Genomic DNA, 22,932 nt, shown 5'->3' on the forward strand with positions numbered 1-22,932 from the left:
TCTTCACTCAAAAAACAATGAAAATAAACAGTAGAAATAGATAAATTCTGATAATAAATTACAGAAACTGTATAAAGTAAAATATCTCAATTCTCTGCAAATATATACTCAAAAACAGATATCTCAGTATATTTAATTGATAATAATAACTGTCTATACTTCTAAAATAGATAATAAGTTTTCAATTCAGAACTTTTATAAATATAGATTATATAAAATATTTATAATTTATTAATAACTGAGTATTCAGAGTATAAAATTATATATAGTATTATTATCTGAAAATTTTACTGACTGAATATATTAAAGAATATATACTGATTTATATATAATTATAACTACTGTGATTCAGTAATAGTATAATATAAATATTGAAAAAAAATATTGAAATCTCTGTCTGTCTTCAAATAAATTTGATATAATATAGTTATTAACTTTATAGTTTTCTTGTTTAAGAATAGTAGTTTTATAAATATTCTAGTTATTATTAACTATCTCAGTAAAGATATAATACTGCAGCTCTGTAATAAAATGAATACTGAAGTTATTACAGATATCTTCATCAGAAATTCATTTTATTATATATATAGTTTATTTTTATTTATTATATTAAATAGAGACAGTCAGTTTGTGAGTATATTTTGAATTTGTATATATCAACTACTAAAAATTGAGTAAAAATTGTTGATAGTATATTATTCAGAGATTAATAAAGCTATTGAAAAAATAATATAGATAGTTAAGAATATTTTTCAAAAGTTCTGCAATTATATATAAAATAATTAAAGTAATCTGCTGTTATATATTGAGATTATTATAGACAGCTGAGATTCTATTATAATAGATATAAATCTGTTCTTTCTTCTATATAATTATAATTTAGAAATTCTGAACTTCTCTGAAATCTCTTAAAAGATTATATATATCTACAGTTCTGTATAAATAGTAGAGAATATAATTAATAAATTTAAGAAAATTTATAAATGAGCTGAAGCTTCAATAACTAGCATTTAATAGAACTATAAAAATTAAATAAATATTAAAAGAAATTTTACAATTCAATATAATATAGAAGATAAGATTTGACTAGATCTCAGAAATATAAAAATAGATTATTTTTTATATATACTGAACTATTATCACATCAAATATATAATAGTAGAAGTATTAGATATTTATAATTATCAATTAAATATTTTATCTGATATTTATAATATTTTTCATACAAATCTGCTCTGATCTGTGATTGAGAATTTATTTCTTTTATAAAAAACTTTCAACTAACAATTATCTATCATTATAGAAGAAGACAATGAACTTGAATAAAAAATTAAAACAATTTTTAATGATAGAATCAATTGCTGTTATTGTAAATATTTTATTAAATAAATAGAATATAATTATTCAATCTGAGAATTCATATCTATTATGAAGAATACTGCTGTATTCAATATCTATAAATTCTCACTCATCTTAATAGAGAGAGATAATGTGATGAGTTAGCATCTATTGATAGTTGACTTACACAATCAATTCTCTATCACATATTTATATACTTATATATACTCATGAAATTCTTTCATATCTTCTTATAATTCTATTTCACAATTGTATATATCTTAATATTTTAATAATTCTTTCATTCTATACTTTTTCAGAGTATGATCTCTGATATTTCTTCTACTTCAATTCTCTTATCTATAAGAATTCTTTTATACAATCTCTTCTTCTGATCTTCTTTCTCTTTCTTTTTTTAATTGATTTATAAACTGTTATCAGAATAGTATCAAGTTTGTTGATATTATTATTGAAATAGATTATATAAACTGTATAGATGGTACAAACAGTTTAATCTGCAACATTAATAGCATCTGCTTAATTGATAACATACTCATTACAGAAAGAACTTCATAAGTATATATAAGTATATAAATATATAATAAAGAGTTGATTGTGTAAGTTAATTATCAACAGATGCTAACTCATCACACAGTGTAATTTCTGATATTCTTCTATTCTAATTCTTTTTCTATAAGAACTCTCTTATACAATCTCTTCTTCTAATCTTCTTTCTCTTTCTTTTTTTAATTGATTTGTAAACTGTTATCAGAATAGTATTAAGTCTATTGATAGTGCTATTGAAATGAATTATATAAACTGTACAGATGGTATAAATAGTTTAATCTACAACAATAATAACATCTGCTTAATCAGTGACATATCTGTTACATAATATCTGATTAATCAGTGATATATCTGTTATATTATAAATTGATTCATCTGTGTCAGTCAGAGTGCTCTATGTTTATAATTGCATCTAGATATCTAAATTAGTTTAAAAATAAGTTATCAAGTTTTATAAAGCTGCATCACTGTAATAGTGCTGTGAAGAAATCTAAGTGTTTAAAGATGTAATAGGCGCAATGGAAGTATCTACATTAGAAAATAGGGAGAAGCATGAGTATCCAATGGAGAGGGTCAGCCCCACGGCGTTGACCGAATACGACGTATAATTCGAGTACTTGGGGCTCAGACATCGTGAAAAGATGAGAGACTTCGTGATTGGAAGCCAAAGCAGCCCGTTGATGGTAGGCTTCGTTCTTGAGGTTCAGGGAACAATTGACGGAGTCGAATTAAGACAAGCGGGAGGCAACGACTGTATTGCTGTGTACTCTGCTGATTTGCGATCTTTACGCAGATTTCATGTCCCTTTGCTCTCCTTTTATGTTCGTCCGTTCTACCCCCTTCTCCACGAATATTCTTCCATGGCTTCACTCCCAGAGCAAGGGGTCCACCTGCGTTGTATCATAACATCCCCTATAAAAGGGATTCTTTGGCTGTTATTTCTCTGCGTGGACTGGTTGCAGCGGTAGCCCTTTATGTTCGGGCTATTTTTAAAGAAATGTGCCATAGGCTGCATTCCGGCGGCTATGTAGTCCAGCCCATTCGAAGGATTCAAGGCACTATTCTTGTTTCAGGAGTTATGGTACGCCTCAAGGATATCATCACAACCGCCGACTTCAACGAATCGACTGGGCTAATTTTGAGCGAGTGTGTTGGTGACAGCTTTTTTTGATCTTCCGCTGGACCTGTAGTTTTCAGAATTTGTTCGCATTGGCTGACCTCGATGCATTGGAAAGGCGGTTAGGAATTCTTCCGTTTCCTCTTGAGCAGTGGCAATGAGTGGCTCACCATTTGCAGAAAGCCATCCTGTACCTAATATTAGCAATCCAGGAGTGACTCGCGCAAACTTGACCCCAGGGGTTGTGTTGACTCCTATCCAATGAATAAGCGCTGGCTGTCAGAACATTCACAGCTTGGAGATGTTCTGTTGTACGACGGGTACAATAACCGTAGAGAATGAATCTAAAGAACGTATATCCTATCAAGGATCTAAAACTAACTAAGGTAAAGAGACTGAACACAAGCAAAGAAGTCTCTGCAAGACGCTAAACCTAATGGAGATCGGAGAAACTAAACACCGTTCAACATGTTCTCTTCTCCACCCAGTGCATCACACACATAAAACTGGCCAAGGTCTCTCGTGCTCGTGCTGGGACCCAAGGAACTTTTCCACGGCAGTTTTAACGCTTCGACACAACGCATCTCTTTACAACAGCAAAGGATGACGATGCCACCGCAAAAGAGAGCCTATCCCGAACCATTGGTTATCGCGCCTCTAAAGCCTAACCATACGCACACTCTTATACTCCTTCATGGTCGTGGTAGCAATGCTGAACGCTTCGGTCATGAGCTTCTGGAGTCTGCAAAGTTGCGTGCCCGACTCCCTACGGTGAAATTTGTTTTCCCCACAGCAAGCAAGCGGAGATCCACGGTGCTGAAAAAGACACCCATCAATCAGTGGTTTGACAATTACTCGCTCGAAGACCCTGGCCGTAGAACGGATCTTCAGGTAGATGGCCTCTGTCAGACAGCGGAGTTCTTGAGGAATCTGATTGCAATCGAAGCAACGCTTCTCGGCCCAGGGGGTTACGGACGGATCGTCCTGGGTGGGCTCAGCCAAGGATGCGCAGCATCAATATTCACCCTGCTGGGTGGGGGATTCGGACCTGATGGCAGTGAACAGCTAGGAGGATTTGTTGGAATGAGCGGGTGGCTCCCGTTTGAGAGCCAATTGCATGATTTAGCAGAATCTCACACTTCTGATAGTGACGGGTTGTCCTTCGGTACGGAAACAGACCCCTTTGCAGGGTCAACGGATGATGTTGCTGGGGAGCAGGTCCAAGCGCTCGAGGCTCTTAACCACGTTCGTGATATCCTTGATCTCCCCGCACTGACGATCCCCAAGGAGTCAGCCTGCAGCCTAGTGGTAGACTACCTTCCAGCTCATGTTTTCATTGGCCACGGCGCAGTTGACCCAAAGGTATCAGTTCATCTGGGTGAAAAGATGGCGACCTTTCTCTCGGATACATTGCGGATGCATGTAACATGGAAGGCGTACGAAGATCTCGGCCACTGGTACGGTGTTCCTGATGAGATAGAGGACATTGTTTATTATTTGAGGAGAAAGGTTGGGATCCCAGAATGTCAGTGACCTCGGTAGTACTTGAGAGGATAGAATAGGTCAATAGTCGTAGATAAGATGAATGAATGAACAATGAAGCTGTGAGATAGACTTTGGAAGCAATGGATGAGGTCGGCAGTGAGCATGTGAGTAAGAACAGATCTGTCTACCTACCTAAGGTACATAGTCTGTGGTTATTATCCAATGGTTCCTGTGTGCTGTCTCAACAACATGACCTTCCCTCGAACCCTTTCCAACATCAAACCCCAAAATATATTTTGATAAAACCTTCACTATTCAATAGATAGTCATCACATCGGAGAGATAAAGCAATATATGTATGCGCTGTAAAACCTAACTAGCTGATAAAATCATAGGATACAGCGTCGCCGTTATGACAACTTGAACACAAAGGAGAGATAAAACCCATAACATTCTGAAACACAGGGCAAAAAATGGAAACAGGAAGTTAGACCAGAGGGGCAGGACAGTTGAAAAGAGATATAACCTCAGAGAGTTCCCACTGAGTAAAAAATGCACTGACTAACCAAGAATTCTGGCCCTCTGTGGCAACCCTTGTTATACAGTGCTCCTCAGCAGAGAAACAAATGCATCGCGCGGGTTTGCAGAGCTTACATTGATCATCCACATCAATCATACAATCATCTGCGCAACATCCTGGCCTTCCAAGATCCTGCTGCCGGTGAAATCATGGCCTCTAATATCAGTCTAAAAATCTGATTTCTTATTTCTAGTTATAGATGGGTCGGGTTATGGTGTGTTTGAACCTGACCCTCACAATAACCAGGTTATATATGGAGGTGCAGTCACTCAGTCATCAACATCACTGTATATAACCTGATTATTGCTGATATGTGTTCAATTTCATGTTCATACATACAGAATACTTGTATTTAGTAAGAGAAATACTATTAAATTCAGATATATATGACTTTGTATATAGAAAGTTATATAATCACTAGCTAAATAATCTGTTTGACTTCATCTCTACTAAAGAGCTACTAATCTCAGATACTGTGTAGAAGTACAAGTCAACTGTCTGAATATCATACACAGTCTGTATAACTAGATCTAACTCTATAATAATAATATATATATATCTATAATAATAATGAAGAAATAAAGATCAAAGAGAGAGAATAGAACAGAATAGAACAGAAAAATAAAAGCTTTATATATACTCTATTTAATAAAAATAAGATTATTCTGTGTATCAGACTAAGTATCATAATTCATATCATCTACTGCTGATACTTATAGCTGTGGTGACTGTCTATTATAAAAATTATTATATATATTAGACTGATCTGCAGAGCTGTGAAGAGAGCAGTATACTGTATAATTATACTATTTACAGTTGACATATACTTTTTCAAAGTGACTGTATACATAATAACACAATGAAAATGATTTAAGCTCAGAGAATGTATAACACTGTGTACAGTCTGTGACAAGAGTTCTATCATAAAATTGAATTAGAATAACATTGATATATAATAAACAATGAAACAACACTTGATCAGCTCTGATATATATATGAATATATAATATATCAAAATCAGAAACAGCAAACAGAGTATGAAATTAAAAACTATAATAAAATATATTCAGCTGAGAATTACTGATATATATTATATCATACTCTGATTATTTCTATCACTTATCTTGATATTCAGCAGCTGAATAATATAAGTCAATCAACTCAGTCTGAGTTAGATTCTACTGAACAGTGACAGAATTATATAGAATAAAAACTCTTGTATTATAATCAGCTTTCTATACTGTATAATAGAGAAGCAGAGAAATACTTATATTATTTATAGAAGAGAGAGAGAAAGAGAATACTATTGAAGAGCAGAAAAGAGTTAATCTTCTTTTTTATAGAAAAAAAAAATTGAAAATCTTCTCTGACTATATATACAAGTCTCTGTCAGTGTCCTTCTTCTTTAATATAATGAAATAAATATCTTATACAGTGTATGAAGTAGAAAAAAGACAGAGTGAATAGTGAATGAGTGATTTTGATGAATTTCAACAAAAGAATGATAAATTCTGATATAAAAGAGATCATATATATTAATAAATAATAATGAAAAAGCTGAAGAGAGAAAGAGAAAAGAAGTTGAGAGAGAAGATAGAGAAAGAAGAGATTTTATAATCAACTTATTATTATTATTATCATGAATGAAAGAGAAAAATGAAAATATCTTGTATATGAAAGAGAAAAGAGAGAAAGAGAGAATATTTATTCTTGTGAATTCTGCTGAGACAGTCTGTATATATAAATAAATAAATACTTAAGATTAAAAAATATATAATATAGTATAGTTAATATACACAGATTATCTTCTTACTTTTCTGAGAAAAATAGAGAGCTTATTCAGACTCATTCTTAATTATATATACATCAACTCAAGCTTCTTTACAATCTCTAGAATAGATCTTAATTTCATTGTATAATGGCAGCTAGACTGACTGCTGAGACCATGAATTATACATTTGATTTAATTTAATTTGATTTCAGTTCATTTTTTGACATGATTTTAATGAGATCAGAATCAGAATAGAAGTGTAAAGTGATTAGAATTATCAAAATATAAGTGAAATAAGATTAAAAAATCTTGATATTTTATATAAAGTGACTAATTATCAAAATCAGAACATGATCTGAAACTGATTATAATTTTGACTCAAATTTGATTCCATTCTGATAATTATATAATACATCAATCTGATGATATAATTGATGGAGATATTATCTCTATTTTACTTAGTGCTGCTGCCAATCTACCCACTGCTGTCAATCTACTCACTATCATCAATCTATCTACCGCTGTCAATCTATCTACTACTGTCAATCTATCTATCACTGCTAATCTATTGCTGCTAATCTATCACTGCTAATCTATTGCTGCTAATCTATTACTGTTAATCTATCTACTGCTGTCAATCTATCTACTGCTGTCAATCTATCTATCACTGCTAATCTATATAGAGTAAATCATGGTTCTATTTGATTCCATTTTGTAAAATGAAATCAAATGAAATCAGAATCATTAATTTATTAGTAAAATATGATCTGAGACTAGATTTATAATATAAACAGTGTAAAGTAACTAATTTGCTAAACACTATATAAGATCAGAACTAAGATATCTAATAATGAAACTGAGGAAAAATTTGATCTCAGTTTCATATATAATTATATAATCAGTCTAATAGCAGCTGAGTATTTCATTGATGATTATCTTTTACTGAAAAAAGAATATATACTCACTATTCTTCTTTCTTCAGTTAGATCTGTATAATAACTTCAGATGCTGTATAGAGAGCTGTTCATTCAACCTCTGTTTCCATTTCTTTCAGAGATTATTAACTGATTGAATTGTATGAAAGAGCTGATATATTCAAATATCATTCTCAGTTAACAATGCTGTAGCAGAAGTGATGACAGCAGCAGCAGCAGTTGATAAAGAGAAGAATGAAGATACAGATTAGACTGACTGTCAGAATTATAAATTACATATTTAATTTGATTTGATTTGATTTCAGTTCATTTCTTAGCATAATTTTAGTGGAATCAGAATCAGAATGAGAGTGTAAAGTGACTAGAATTATCAAAATATAAGTGAAATGAAACTAAAAAATCTTGATATTTCATATAAAGTGACTGACTATTAAAATCAGAATATGATCTGAAACTGATTATAATTTTAACTCAAGTTTGATCCCATTCTGATGATTATATAATACATCAATCTGATGATATGATTGGTGGAGATATTATCTCTATCTTACTTAGTGCTTAATACTCTGATAACTTGCTATTAGATTCTCTATCTATCACTGCTAATCTATCTACCACTGCTAATCTATACCACTGCTAATCTATCTATCACTGCTAATCTATCACTGCTGCCAATCTATCTACTGCTATCAATCTATCTATTACTGTCAATCTATCTACTACTGCTAATCTATTGCTGCTAATCTATTGCTGCTAATCTATTGCTGCTAATCTATCTATCACTGCTAATCTATCACTGTCAATCTATCTACTACTATCAATCTATCTACTACTGCCAATCTATCTACTGCTGCCAATCTATCTACCACTGCTAATCTATCACTGTTAATCTATTGCTGCTAATCTATTGCTGCTAATCTATCACTGTTAATCTATTGCTACTAATCTATCTATTACTGCTAATCTATCACTGTCAATCTATCTACTGCTGTCAATTTATCTATTGCTGTCAATCTATCTACCACTGCTAATCTATCACTGCTAATCTATTGCTGCCAATCTATATAGAGTAAATTATGATCTCATTTGATTCCATTTTATAAAATGAAATCAAATGAAACTGAAATCACTAATTTATTAGTAAAACATGATCTGAGACTAGATTTATAATATAAACAGTGTAAAGTGACTAATTTACTAAACACTATATGAAATCAGAACTAAGATATCTAATAATGAAACTGAGGAAAAATTTGATCTCAGTCTCATGCATAATCACACAGTCAGTCTAATACAGATGCAGAGATGAAGGGAATCTTAATAATATCTTTCTATACACAGACAAAAACAGAGACAGACTGAAAGATTCAGAATTCAATTGTTATTGTATCAATTCTACACTGAATTCTATCAATCTTTTTCTTTATTTGTATATCTCTGATCTTTATCTGATTCATCATCACATTGATTTGTCTCTATATAATACTCAGACTTTTGAAAATCTGTGACACTGACTGTTGAAATATTATCTTCTATAAAGAAATAAAAACTGACTCTGCAGTCTATACAGCATCTGCAAACTACTTATACTCTGTATATTGAAATACTGAGTTGATTCACAGTGAATGAGTTGAAAATTCTCTCTGAAGAAAAGTAGAGTTCTATAGTATTACTGTATAAAGATAATCTAACAGCTGCAAAAATCTCTGAGCTGCAAGATTATCTGAATCAAATAAATTTCCACTATCAAACAGCTTCAGACTCATATCAGAGATCTCAGAAGAAGTGATATAAGAGAATCTGTTCTTAGAATAAAATCAGATAAATCATTTATTTACTTATAATTAGAGAGATTTCTTCAACAGCTCTGATGAAATAACTGTAGTTTGTAAAAGATAGTAATTATTTAACAAACTAGAATTGAACTCTGTAATTTTCTGTATGAACTTCTGATTGATCTGACTGAGATAGCAGTTAATTAAAAAGTTATTATTTTATTACTCAACTCTGTAAATACTGTTCTTATTCATTTCATTAAACTCTGTCTTCTATACATCTATAAATTGTCTGATGTGAATCTTCTTTATCATCTCTGATATATCTGTGTATATAAAGAGTTTGTTTATTCACTTAAGATAAATTCTGTTGAAGATCTGCTTATATAAATCTTCACTCTTAAGTAAATGAATATTGTATCAGAACTGATAATAGTGAAACTGAGACAGAGACTTTTATATAATATTTCATCTATAGAATAGATAGAATACAATCTGTGATATTAAATAAAAAATATAATTCTTATATCATACAATAGTTGAATATTCAAGTCTGTTATTCTAATTTATTTTGTTATTATTTATAATCTGAATAAGAAGTCAGCAGAGTGTTGATCTCTTATTTAACAGCTCAATTGTAAATAGATTAGTTAACTATATCTTTTATCTAAACTGCTTTCTCAGCAGTATATAATAATTTATAAAAAAGTCAGCTACTGTACAGAGAAGAGACTCAACTGTATATTTTTCATCTCTCTATCATCTCTTTCAGCACTGATATATAAAATTCATTATATTCAACTCAGTATAGCTGTTCATCAGAATATCTACATCTTTGTTCACAAACTCTATATATCTCTATATATATTTTATAGATCTGTAAATCTTTAATATACTATTTAAAATCTGATCAACTGAATGAGAATAAGAGTTCTTCTGTCTACTCTACTGTGTATAATACAGATCAACAAAAACTGCTTAATACTGCTTAATCAGATTCTCTTTTATTATCTATATAATCTCTTCTCTTTCAGTATTTATATATTTTCTTTTGAAATGACTCTCTCTGAGTAAATAATTGAGAACTCTTTTACTAAAGAATCAAATTATCTTCTATTCAGAGACAATCTAATCATCTGAAAACTTTTTTTTATTATACTATTTCTATTATATAAATAGTGAAGATTGAGCAGCAGTGAGAAGTTAGTCTATTAAATTTTATCTCTCTTTATACACAGAAATAAAGAAGAAATAGAAATAAAATAAATCTATATATTATTATTCATTCATTCTGCTTCTCTGTATATACTATCTATATATTTTTTAATCTGCTTTGTTTACTGATTCTCAGTATATTCTCTCTCTGTACTATTATTTCTATAATAAGATTATACTGTAGCTGTTTCTATACAGCAGCTGCTTCAACAGCAGTATCAGCAGTAAAGATTATTATCAGTCTTTCTTACTTGTATAAAAATACAAGAGTTTCAAAGTAGATGAATAAGAATAAGAATAGTTAAGAATAGAAATCAATACAAAAGCAGAGAGAAAAGAATACAGTAGTGAAGTGATAATTATTAAATACATATTCAGAGAGAAGCTGATACAGTCATCATATATAATATTACAGAAAAGTTATCTCTTTTATATGATCAAAGAAAATAGCTCACCATATGAAACATGTATGGGTTATTCAGAGGCCTTGGCTGAACACCATAGAAACATGTGTTTGAACACAGGCAAATCCACCTTTATATAACCACTAGTTATTGACAAAGATGCTCTAATATTTATTATTGATATAAAACTGAAAATATTATTATTAAACTCATTGCATTTCAGTACTATATCAATATTATATACTGAGTCAGAGATATCTTCCAATTCTTTTGTTTCTGAACTGAACTTTTATTTAAGAATACTAGTAGAGAAAAAGAATTGAGGAACTCTTGATTATAATTGTAATATTGAAATGGGAATTGGGGGTTGCGCGCTTTTGGCGGCGCGAGAACAGGAGCTGAATCACTCAATAGAAAACCACAAGATCAATTCGTACAATATCTAACAATCTACCTCAAATAACATAAGAAGGAAGTACATAGGAGAATCAACAAGAAGGAAAGGGAATTGTTATACAATCATAGACATAAGAAATCGTATGCGTAAACAACTATCTCACACATTAATGCGATGTTGTGTGCGTTCGTTGGTTGTTCGCTGTGTGTGCGCTTGTTGGTCGTTGTAAGGAAAGACCTATCTAACATCGGCGAGGTAGATATTTGCAGAGGGATTCTCGGTGAAAATTTTACCCGTGCCGGATCCCCATACAATATCATTTTATATTTTAATTAAGAAATTAATAATAATTGAAAATCACTATTTAAATAATCAATATAAAAATGTTTTTTAAACAAAGTTAAAATAACTAAGTTTTTAATCGGTGGTGGTGGGATGGGTGGCCACGCCCGCTGTAGACAGGACCAGCTATATATATATCACTGTGAGTCAACAACCATTTAACAAATGATTATGTTGGTTTTTTGCTATGGATAAGTTATAACCTAGTGGCCATAGTGCTATCTTATCACAGCAGTACACTAGTCTGTAATAAGGCCAACATATACATATCAGACCACTGAACCAAAAGAGCTCTATTACCACTAGCGCCATGCTGTCAAACCCTAGAGGTTGATATCATGTGATTTAGTGTCCCCGGAAGTGGTGTGTCTCAAGAATAATCCCTGTCTCATTATCAAATCATCTCTAAATAGCTAGATCTGTATATCGTTGTTAGATATCACTAGATCTTCATATCATTGATAGCCATCATACACAGGCAGTCAGACAGGCGGCGAATGAGTGAGTGAGAGTAATCTATATATCTCACTGACATTAGCACAGAGTCTCCGCATAAGAGCTCCTCAATATGATCCATTTTTATAATATACTATCTCAGTAAATATGCATCATCAAAGTATTTGTAATAGCATAAAATAAGAATGAAGTGATAATAAAGTTAAGAATAGTCTGAATAGATGATTGGTAAATGAGATAATATCATCGCTAGTATACCCTGGTGTTTTCATTAGTGCTACCCTAATATTTAGTGCTCTGCTAACCACAATATTGGGGAGTGATTGTGGGTTTTTCGCATTTCAATTTGCTTGATGATTCATAATTGAATTTTTGAGGCACGGAAAATTGAAAATCTATACTGTGTATATAGCATATATCTCATCTCCACCTCTTATTATAAACAGAATCCTTATGTTGATGTGATACAGAATACAGGTTGAAAGTCCTACATAAGCCCACCCCACGTGATCTACACCCATGTGCCCATTGAGAGCTGCTAGATAGATCATAACAACAACTAGGGTTCAACCTTCTTACAGATACACACAGAGTGTAGTAATAATATATTACTCATTCAGTGAGGTCCCCGACATTTTGTTGGCTTTAGGCTATCTACACAAAACTGATTATTGTGGTCTGGGAGTACGCGGCTGTATAGGTACGGGGGGTTTGGATTGGCTCGTCCCCTCCACTACCAGCATGGCGCTGGTGATTGAGCTCTTTTGCCCCACATGTTATCGGCAAGAGCGGTCAGCCGAACTGTACCCTGACAGGGTACTGTACGAAAACGCCTGTATTTCAACAGACGAGCCAAAATATTGGATTATCGCCGATGAAAACCGCGGGTTTTTCTGTTCTTCCTCTTCTCAGCCAATCGTTGGAAAAGCCAGATATTGTATCTTCTCGCAGCCCATATAACTTGAACTATAATTGCAATTATTTGTCTGGAGTGAAGTGCATTTACGGCGCTGTCTCGAGTCAGGCACAGTGCTATTGGCTTCTGCAAAGACGTCCATGAGTGAGAATGATCGACTCTCGTTGTCCTTCTTCTTTTTTTCTTCTTCCTTGATTTTCCTCCTACGTGTAAACACAGCCTACGTCCCTTATTAAGTTCATTCGATTTTCTAGAAGCAATGCTAATCCCTTATCTCAAAATTTCACTTCTAAACCGGGGCTTCAATAATACCTTCGTGTTGGCTCTCGGTTGCTCCGTCAGACGGAGTTATCGAAAGCCATTCGAATGCCGCAAATTCACGCCGCTGAGACTAGCCTACGTCTTTTCGATTAATTTTGGAGCCTGGATTAAAGTGTCCGAACTAGAAAGGTTTTATGATGATTATTACAGTGTGAGGCAATAAGTTTGAAGCCCCCCCCGCCAGGCAGCCAAGATCATACTATCCAGACAGGTAGCTAGGGGAGATGGATGAGCTTGAACTTTTTCAGACTTCCCAACCTGTCTACCAGGTCATACATTTCTGGAATCCTATATCGCCTGGCCCAGCCATGATGTCTGTAATAATTCTCATCCAAAAAACCTCCCCTCTCCCACCAAGAGCGAATTTTTTGTGACCTCGCTGTGCGCATAAACTTCCTCCACGCGCAGCTGCGCCACATTTATCGCTGCACAGCAGGACATTCTTCGTCTCCGTCGACCGATTGGACTCCGGAAGGGTGCCCCTTATCAAGTCCTTTTATCAAACATGTTGCTGCGACAGAAATGGTACACACGGGTGGTCCTGCCATGCTTCGTGGTTCTTTTTGGTGCCTTTGTATTTACCATCTGGTTCGGTATGAACTCTGACCAAGATAATGTCCACCCTATCATCACCCAACTCATTCCCGCCGGGCATTGTACCTGCGAATACTCGACCACCTTCAACTGTACTTCCTGCTTAGCACCCATTGACTACCCCATACGGACCATGTCAGAGCCCAAGCAGTGGGTCTTTCAATATGGTCGAGATGATCGCAACGAAGGTCTCAGCGGGAACCAATGCCGGGCTGCTTTCCCTGGATTGTTTGAGGATGTTAATCGCGCCGTGAAGTACTGGAGGCACCTAGGCGGATTAACAGAAAAACAATTGAATGTGATCAATTTGCGAAATGGTATGGCAAGGGGAATGATAAACGGGGGTGAGCTTTATGTGGTTGAGACAAGGGCAGCCCAGGAAGACCACCGTCGCAAGATCCTTGGAATATTCAGCTCCATCTATCGAGCCCTTCCTGCAGACCGTCGCGGCTTGCCGGATATCGAATTTATTTTCTCGATCGAGGATAGGTTGGATGATATCAAGGGCAGCGGCCAACCTATTTGGGTGCTTGGGAGGAAAGCAAGCGAGGAGTCCGTTTGGCTGATGCCAGATTTTGGCTTTTGGGCATGGCATAACCCAAGTGTCGTTATTGGCACTTACGACGAAGTCGTTAGAAAGATCGAACAACGAGAAGATGCGATCCCTTGGGCGTTGAAACAAAGGAAGCTTGTCTGGAGAGGAAGTTTAAATTATGCACCCAAAATGAGACGGAGACTGCTGGAAGTTGCAAGAGGGAAGACCTGGGGCGATGTGAAGGAGATTATGTGGAGTAGTAAAAATAACCTGATCAGCATGGAGGACCACTGCAATTATATGTTCATTGCACATGTCGAAGGTTAGTTGCGCAATTAGCTCTCATTTCTATGGGTTCCCAACTCGTTCCCACAGCAAGGAATGGCAAGGCGAAGAAGCTGAATGACGGTAATTCCTAGGCCGATCCTTCTCCTCATCCCTCAAATATCGACAAACCTGCCGCTCTGTAGTTGTCAGCCACAAATTGCAGTTTATCCAGCACCACCACTACCTTCTCCAGGCGGAGGGTCCGCATCAAAATTATGTCGAGGTAGAGCGAGACTTTTCAGACTTGGAGCAGAAGTTGGAGGCCTTGTTGCAGGACAGGGAGCAAACAAAGCGAATAGCAGACAACAGTGTCAAGGTATTCCGCAAACGATATCTAACCAGGGCTGCGGATGCATGTTATTGGAGAGAATTGATAAACGGGTGGGGTACGGTGTTCTCACATAGCAGTAATTACAGCCAACCAGAGGTTCAAGGAGGGCTGAGAGCGGCAAGGGGATATCGGTACGAATCTTTTCTATTATTACCAAGTGAAGAGATGATGGATCTTTCGCATCCGATATAGATAGTGTATAAATGGAGATGGGTTGTGCCCTGGTTTGAATTATTTGTAATTGAGCTCTGGCTCAAGGTCGGCCGGCCTCGTCTTATTGCGGCTTTTAACATGCTGTATCAAGCGGCTTGTAACGGCTTGATTCCGCAACTTCAAATGATGGATGGTGGAATCACAGTTAAAGGAGTGTGCCAACATGCTATCACAGGTTCAAATCAGATCAAGGCCAGAAGAATATCCCCAGCTAATGCACATTCTTTTGCCAAGATGGGGGAGATTGGTAGTTAGGCACCCAGGAGGACCCCAGGCCACCAAGACCAATGGCAGTAGGGTAGTGGAACTTAGGAAGAGCCAGGTTCCCCCAGTTGGCCGGATGGTAGAGTGGGTCCGAGGGGTGGTGTTGAGGGGATTGGGTTGGGTGATTCGTACGGTATCCTGATAATATAATCAGTATAATCAGTATATTTAACAGTGAATATATTCTTAATTATTAATATTTTATCTATATCTACTCTATTTTTATTTTTCTTTCTTATTTTTATTTTTATCAACTCTGATATTTTTCTTCTTTTTTTATTATATTTTTTTTATATATTTTACTATTTCTTTTTTATTATCATCTTCAGTATTCTCTTTCTTTTCTTCTAATAATATACTATTTTTATTGAATCTATATCAGATTATATAATTGTATAGTATTAACTATAAATAATACAGTTTCTTTTTATTATTTTTTTATTTATTTATTTCAGTATATAGATTTTCTTTCTCTCTCTATTTTTTTTATCTATATTCTTTCTGTTATAAAAAGTATAGATAGTTTTTTAATAAACTGAGAGAATATTCTCTCTCTATCTTCTATAAAGTCTTTCAGATATAGCAGTGATAATCTCTTCAAAGAATTATACTATAGCTTTATTATAAATGATTATATATTGAGTCAAAAATAAATATACAGCTCAATAAATTCAATGAACTGAGTCTTCTCAAAAGTTGTTATCTGAATTCTATTTCTCTCTCTTCATATATATAGAAATCTCTTCAGTGTAGCATATCTCTATGTTCTTTGAAAGTCTTCTGAAGCATAGACACTGTCTGTGCTTCGCTGGGACACTAAATCTATACAATACATACATACTCTGAACTCCAGTGGAGGTCTACCCAAAGTAACTCTAAGGGGGCTAGTATATTTCTAGCTTAGTATGAACCTAATTTGTTAGCAAAATGGGTGAACCCCAGCGGGAGTTCAGGGTATAACTACTTTTAATACAACTAGTTGCTCAATTTTAAACAGTATTTTTGTAAAGCAACTAACTTTGTGACAGGTTAGCACCTGTTAGTGGTCAACTTACACAATCAACCCCCACCACCCATTCACCCTCTCATGTGCCCACGCGCGCCTATGAAAGCTTCCCTCTCACAATCCCACTCAATGCTCATGTTGCATCTAACAATTCTTCTGCTCCTTCTTCATCAGAGCACAACCTTCAATATTCTTCCATTTCAATCCTTCTTCTATATGAACCCTCTTTCTGATTCCGTTTCCTTTCTGTTCTTAATCAATTCATAATCTGTTATTAGAATAGTACTTAGTCTGTTGGTAACGCCTTTTGCAGATAGATCGTACAGTGCATACAATCCGCAACCAAGGTAGTGCCCAGTTAATCAGTAGCACACCCGTTACAGACTTATAACTATTAAAAAAAAGATTCAGATTTTATTAAATACAAAATTCATTATTATACTATTTATTTGATTGCTGATAACAATCTTCATAACTCAGAGCAAGTGTCAGCTATACATTAATAGATTATACTAAAGACAGCTAAATGACTTTAATTGTCGTACGTCACTATATGTGATTGTTAGAATTCAACTGAAACATATCAGAGACCATTAGAGAGCATCAGAGTCGCTCTCAAGATCATCTACATCATTAAAGTCCTTTTGATTATTAGGAAATGACATTTTAGGGTTATATATATTATATATATGGCATTCTAAAATACAGGTTAAATACAAGCCATGAGACATTTGTCACTAAGGTCCGCCGCAACTAACTCTAAGATCAAGCTTGAACCCCACTGTATTGAATACAGAGCATTGCCTTTCAATGCGTTAGTCAAATGAATAATATTTCTTCTCTTTCAATCACGCTTGTTAAGACGCCAAAGATGCGAAAAGATCACGGGCTTCAAAAACGGTAGTTAGTGTGGAGTAACCAGCACGAGTGTCTAGAACGTTTTACCTCGTAGGATCGCCAATAAGGGGTACACTTCGCATTGGCTGGTTTGTTGGCATGTATTTAAGTAGCTTTGAGTCGCAATAAGGACGGCGGACATTGAATCCAAGGAATACCAAAGACCCACAGAGTTCGCGTTTTATTCGCCGCAGATTGAAGGGATGTGAGCATCGAGAAGCTTCTTTAACTGGAGTGAGGACACAAAATACGAGTGAAATTGAATCCGCTTAGTTGCCTATTTGGTAATACGGCATCACAAATCTTCGGGGTTGAGAGGATCTGTTTTCGAGGAATTAGTGAGCATGATATCAGAGCTACATGTAAATCCAAATCATATGTGAGTATGTAATGCCTTTTTCCATCAGAATTCGATTCAAAACTAGAAGGTAGATCGGTCAGTTGCTCGAGCTCTTTCTCGTCAGGAAAAGCACATGTTTATATGAGTTGCGAATATATAGACACGCATCACCAGCCATCCAAGGAAGACTGCACCTGGATCGGCAAAAGTAAAGGAACTTTTTGCCAACTCTGCAAATGCGTCATGTTAGTCCGTATCTAAAATTCGGGGTTGGCGATAACTTTGTCTCGAGTTTTTAAGCCCTGGGATCAATTAAATCTAACGCTTTCCTAATCATGCTGTCAGTTATAAACATGTTGGTTTCGGTGAATAAGCGGCCGACATGCAATACTAACGATGGCGTATAGGATCATTATCCGTGTGTCATGCCATGTCAACTAGTTTCCAGGCCACAGGTATTCGGACTCCTCAAATGATATTCGACATAGTCTGGTCATTTTACCAGAGGAAACAGCCTCGACCGCTTTTAGCGATATTGCTCATACTGGACATCCAATAAAGGACCCAACATGTCAAAAAAATCCTGCCCACCCGACCACCCCAGCTGATTTGGGCCTAAGCCAGCGAAGCTCATCAGAGGATCCTGATGAAAGGAGCTTTGCTCGAAAATTCCATTGGTTGGATTGATAGGCTGATAAGCGCTTGGTTCGCCAGTTGCTGCAGGGACACTTGATGAGTTTTGCAAATTGTAATCTGGCTTCGGGGTCACCATAGGTTCCGTATCTGCTGAGTCGGCAGGTGGGTCGTAAGAGCTAGGGTTAGAGGTGGTAGGAATATCTGCAGTAGCTCCATCTTGGCGTTGTGATGGAGTATTACCGGGAGTCATATTCTCGCTTTGGTAATTGTCATTTCTTATGGCTCTCATAACCCGACTTCGAAGACTTGTTGCTAACGCCGAGAGAAGTTCACCAAACCGGTTGCTCAAGTGAACGTCATCCACTACACATGTACAAAGCGCATCTGCGGTACGCTCAACTAACTCGAGTGAGACCACAGTTTCTTCATCCTTATCTCCAAGGGCAAATGCCTGAACCAATTGAAATTAGTTTCTCGAATGCAAAATTGGAACGCCCATCCAATGGTGTGTTAATCACATACCTTCAGACAAAACATCGCTCCTGCGAGGATCCTCGAATAGGTTCGTATGGGAACATGTCGTAGGTGATCGTTGGGCACGAGATCGTCCACGACTGTTTGCAGAATGGAGCGAGCGGCAAGAACCACTTCCATAAAATATTCACTATTTCCTTCGGAGGTATTAAGCACCGATGAAACTCGCATATCTGTACCGTCACTGGTAACGCGGCTACGGTGCTCAATAATAGCTTGAAGAGCTACGCTGTTGATGGACACTCGAACATATCCATACTCTATCGAAAGTATGGCCCGCATCGGTTTTGAGACTGTCCACAAACACGTTAGATCATAATGTACATGTCAAAAGCCTTTTGACAATGCCCGCAAATCAACTTACGTTTTGCTCGATCAAACTCCATCTGCCACTCCCTAAGCAAAGGGTTGAGAATACGAAGAATTGCAAGATATTCACCACTTCGAACCATCTCCTTTGTTCTCTCTCGAGAAGTAAACAGAAGCTCGTTTCCTCGTTTCATGAGCGAGGCAACTCCTATCCAACATCGAATAGTATCACCATGCTTCAGACTAGCCTCATGGTGGCTTACAGATACCGACGTCAGATTTTTCCACCCTACAATTGTGAGCATTTGATCAAAATTCAATAGGTCGAAAGAAATGAGACTCTTACCTAGCCTTCCCGAGGTCTGGGTGAGATATACCCAAAGTAAATGCTGTACGCGATATGCTCGCTGGCTCGAGGACGGGTCGTTCCATATATCCCGGCGCGATTCCCGAGCTCCTATGGTTGTGTTATCATATTCATCGAAGATACCAAGCTCAACCGCAAGCGCCAGCGCATTCCCCAGCATGGACCAGCACATCCGATCCGATCTCCAAACAGGTTCGAGCCAGTCAATTCGAATGCGGCCACCAATTCCGGCAGTGCTGGCCCGGGTCCGTCGGACCTCATCTTTCACAATTATGCTGTCTCCGTCATCACCAGCTGGAACATTCAGGGAGCGAGGATGCCATTCAGATAGCAAAAGCAAAGCTTCACACGTCCCCAAGGTGCGAAGACTTCCAAAGGTCGATCCAGCAAGAGCGGATTCAGCAGCTTGGCCGGAAAAATCAGTTGAGGAACCGTTATCATGGGTAGCACCAGCGAACTGTTCTTGGCCAAATATCATGCGAGAAATCATTCCCTGTAGATGTTGCCATAGGCGTTCGTGAACCATATAAGACCTAGAAATCGATCCGGGACCCGAGAGCTTCATGTACCGAGAGGCCAGCATCAATATTGTGACAGCAAGAATGGGTTCTTCGACCAGCAAGGTTGGATGCATGGATGGGTCCTGAAAGGAGGAAGACGAAACAGGGGTAAATGGCGCGAGGTAAGCATGAAAATAGTTGACGAGGTCCATGGCTTCCTCCGCAGTAAAAAGGCCTGTTCGAACAAAACGCAAATTCGACCAAGGTTGGCGGGGATCGTCGGTCCCAGAGCTGTGCTTCCTTGATGAAGTCACAGATGGCCGCAAGGGCCCGCTGGTAGTTTCGGAAGGTTTTGCAGATGTTGCGGTGCCAGGTACAATTCCCCGCTCTCGTTCGCTATGTCTCCCTGCTTCCCAAAGAAGCTTTAGGGCGTCATGAGAAGTGTAGGCAGCGTCACGAAGGAGAGCTGCTACTGTTTTCTCACCACCATACGAGCCACTTTGGGGTCGATAATCGCCGGACGTCATCTGTCGTATGATATCCTGAGGTATTCTGATTTGACTACCATTACCACCCCGTGCTACAAGAGAATTGGCCACTGGGTTAAACTCATCGAGGCTTCTGCCATACGGACTAGCAAGAGGACTAGGTCGCTCAGACTGAGGCAGATAACCCTCTGCTGGCTGTTGAGTAGTTTGTCGAGAAATTCCTGATGTTGTCGATGCCTTCCTTTTTCCTCTAGTAGCGGAGAAATGACAGAATTTCCGTTCCCGCCGGCATCTTCCACATGGGCCATCATGAGGGGAGTCAACGGATCCCAGGTCGCAACGAACTCTACGTTCGCGACAGGGAATGCAAGCCTATAAATAAACCTATCAGGCTATTCATATAAATTCCAAAAACCATTACGTAGAAGCATGTTATGAAAGTAGAGATGAACAAAAACAGGGCAAAATGCTGATGGCATTCTCATTCAATCCGTCTCAGAGGGTCATACCTGATAAGCCCGCTTGTGGACACGAACCGGAGCGGTAGACATGGCCGACTAACCGATGTACGGCGCCGGATTGATCGCCAGCACTCAAAAAGGGAAGAAATTACAAGATCGAACAGCAGATGTGGCCGATATCCCTCAAACGCTCTGGTTGAAGGCAACCAGCGGGAGCACATGACTGAGTGGTCACGGGACTCTACTGCCGTACTACTACTAGGTAACGTAATCAACCACCCAACGCCCGCCATTTCATCATTATTATAAAACAGAGTGAATTTACATCTGCAATAGTTAAATTTAATGATGACATTTAAATATATATATATATTCAGAGAGAAACTGAAATCTTTGAATATGAAGTTTACTATAATCTGAAATTACAGTTATAAAATAGAGTATTGTATATATCTTAAATAATTAATGTAATATTGATTCATCAACTGAATCCTATTATTACTAGGGGCAGGCTGCCTCTAGCACCCCCTTTCAAAGGGTAGGCAAACGATCCTCTAAATCCCAGGGGATGAAAGGCATCATTAATTGCTTCAAAGGGTTGAACAGCTCAGGCAGAACACTCTATAGAAGAAGCTTCATGAAACATGCAGCTTGGGAGAATGGAGCAAAGATGCGGGCATATTATTCATTATGTTGATATCATCATCAATAGATATGATCGCTAGATATCATCGCAGATATCATCGGTATATATCATGGTAGATATCATTATAAATATCCTCGTATATATCATCGTAATCTGTATTTAGGATAGTGCCTTAGTCCGTTGGTACTCCCGTTGCAATAGATCGTACGAACCGCGCAGGTGGTACGAACGGTATACAATCCGCAACCAAGGTAGTGCCTAGTTAATCGGCAGCATGCCCGCCACAGCATTGATAGATATCATTGAAATATATCATTGCTAGATACGGTTGACAGATATCATAAGTGGATATCATTCATTCAAGCAGATCAGCAGATAGATAGACAGGTAGTCAGATAGTCAGCTAGTAGAGTAGTATTGATAGATAGATGACTAGCTAGATGATGATGTTTATTCTTATAGAAATTGATTGGATATTGAACATACAGGTTGGTTGATAGACAGCTATCTAGCTAGCATTCTCAATTCCATCAGCAATTAATCAGATATTGAGCAGGTAGGTAGATGGGTGAGTAGCATTCTCTATTCTATTAGCAATTGATTGAATATCGCGCAGATAGGTCGACAGATGGGTAGGTAAGCAGGCAGGGAGAAGAATAGAGGTTATCTGAGCCAATTGCAGCCTAGTGTTCCGTCTCCACGGCATAAATAAAAGTGGAGATTTTTGATCAATCAGAGGCTCAGAAATCTGCTCTACATCACTAATATCATTGAATTTTAACCCACATTGTTGCAAAGATTGACATCCAATCATTTCAGCTATAAAATGAAGTAACTTTTGTCCCCTTATGATTCTTAGACTTCG

The 22,932-nt window shown here is 36.7% G+C and overlaps 4 protein-coding genes across 4 annotated transcripts; 2 read left to right on the forward strand and 2 right to left on the reverse strand.

Annotated features, from left to right (window-relative positions):
- Positions 1-3,631: 3,631 nt before the first annotated feature.
- Positions 3,632-4,555, forward strand: HCBG_06232 (acyl-protein thioesterase; the record flags this gene model as incomplete). Its single annotated transcript, XM_045433281.1, has 1 exon — positions 3,632-4,555. The coding sequence occupies one exon, from the start codon at positions 3,632-3,634 to the stop codon at positions 4,553-4,555; it is 924 nt and encodes a 307-aa protein (XP_045285594.1).
- A 9,569-nt stretch (positions 4,556-14,124) lies between these two features.
- HCBG_06233 (DUF821 domain-containing protein) lies at positions 14,125-15,774 on the forward strand (the record flags this gene model as incomplete). The annotated part of the gene is made up of 2 exons (XM_045433282.1): positions 14,125-15,070; positions 15,168-15,774. 2 exons carry the CDS (start codon positions 14,125-14,127, stop codon positions 15,596-15,598), a joined length of 1,377 nt encoding a protein of 458 aa, XP_045285595.1.
- Positions 15,775-17,421: 1,647 nt separating this feature from the next.
- HCBG_06234 (uncharacterized protein) lies at positions 17,422-17,928 on the reverse strand (the record flags this gene model as incomplete). Its single annotated transcript, XM_045433283.1, has 3 exons — positions 17,422-17,438; positions 17,607-17,693; positions 17,835-17,928. The coding sequence occupies 3 exons, from the start codon at positions 17,926-17,928 to the stop codon at positions 17,422-17,424; spliced, it is 198 nt and encodes a 65-aa protein (XP_045285596.1).
- Positions 17,929-18,652: 724 nt separating this feature from the next.
- On the reverse strand, positions 18,653-21,576 carry HCBG_06235 (uncharacterized protein; the record flags this gene model as incomplete). Its single annotated transcript, XM_045433284.1, has 5 exons — positions 18,653-19,213; positions 19,285-19,589; positions 19,661-19,894; positions 19,952-21,332; positions 21,470-21,576. The coding sequence occupies 5 exons, from the start codon at positions 21,509-21,511 to the stop codon at positions 18,653-18,655; spliced, it is 2,523 nt and encodes an 840-aa protein (XP_045285597.1).
- Between the last annotated feature and the right edge of the window lie 1,356 nt (positions 21,577-22,932).

The sequence above is a fragment of the Histoplasma capsulatum genome, assembly GCF_000150115.1.
Source record: "Histoplasma capsulatum G186AR genomic scaffold supercont2.9, whole genome shotgun sequence".
NCBI classification, from domain to species: Eukaryota; Fungi; Ascomycota; class Eurotiomycetes; order Onygenales; family Ajellomycetaceae; genus Histoplasma; species Histoplasma capsulatum.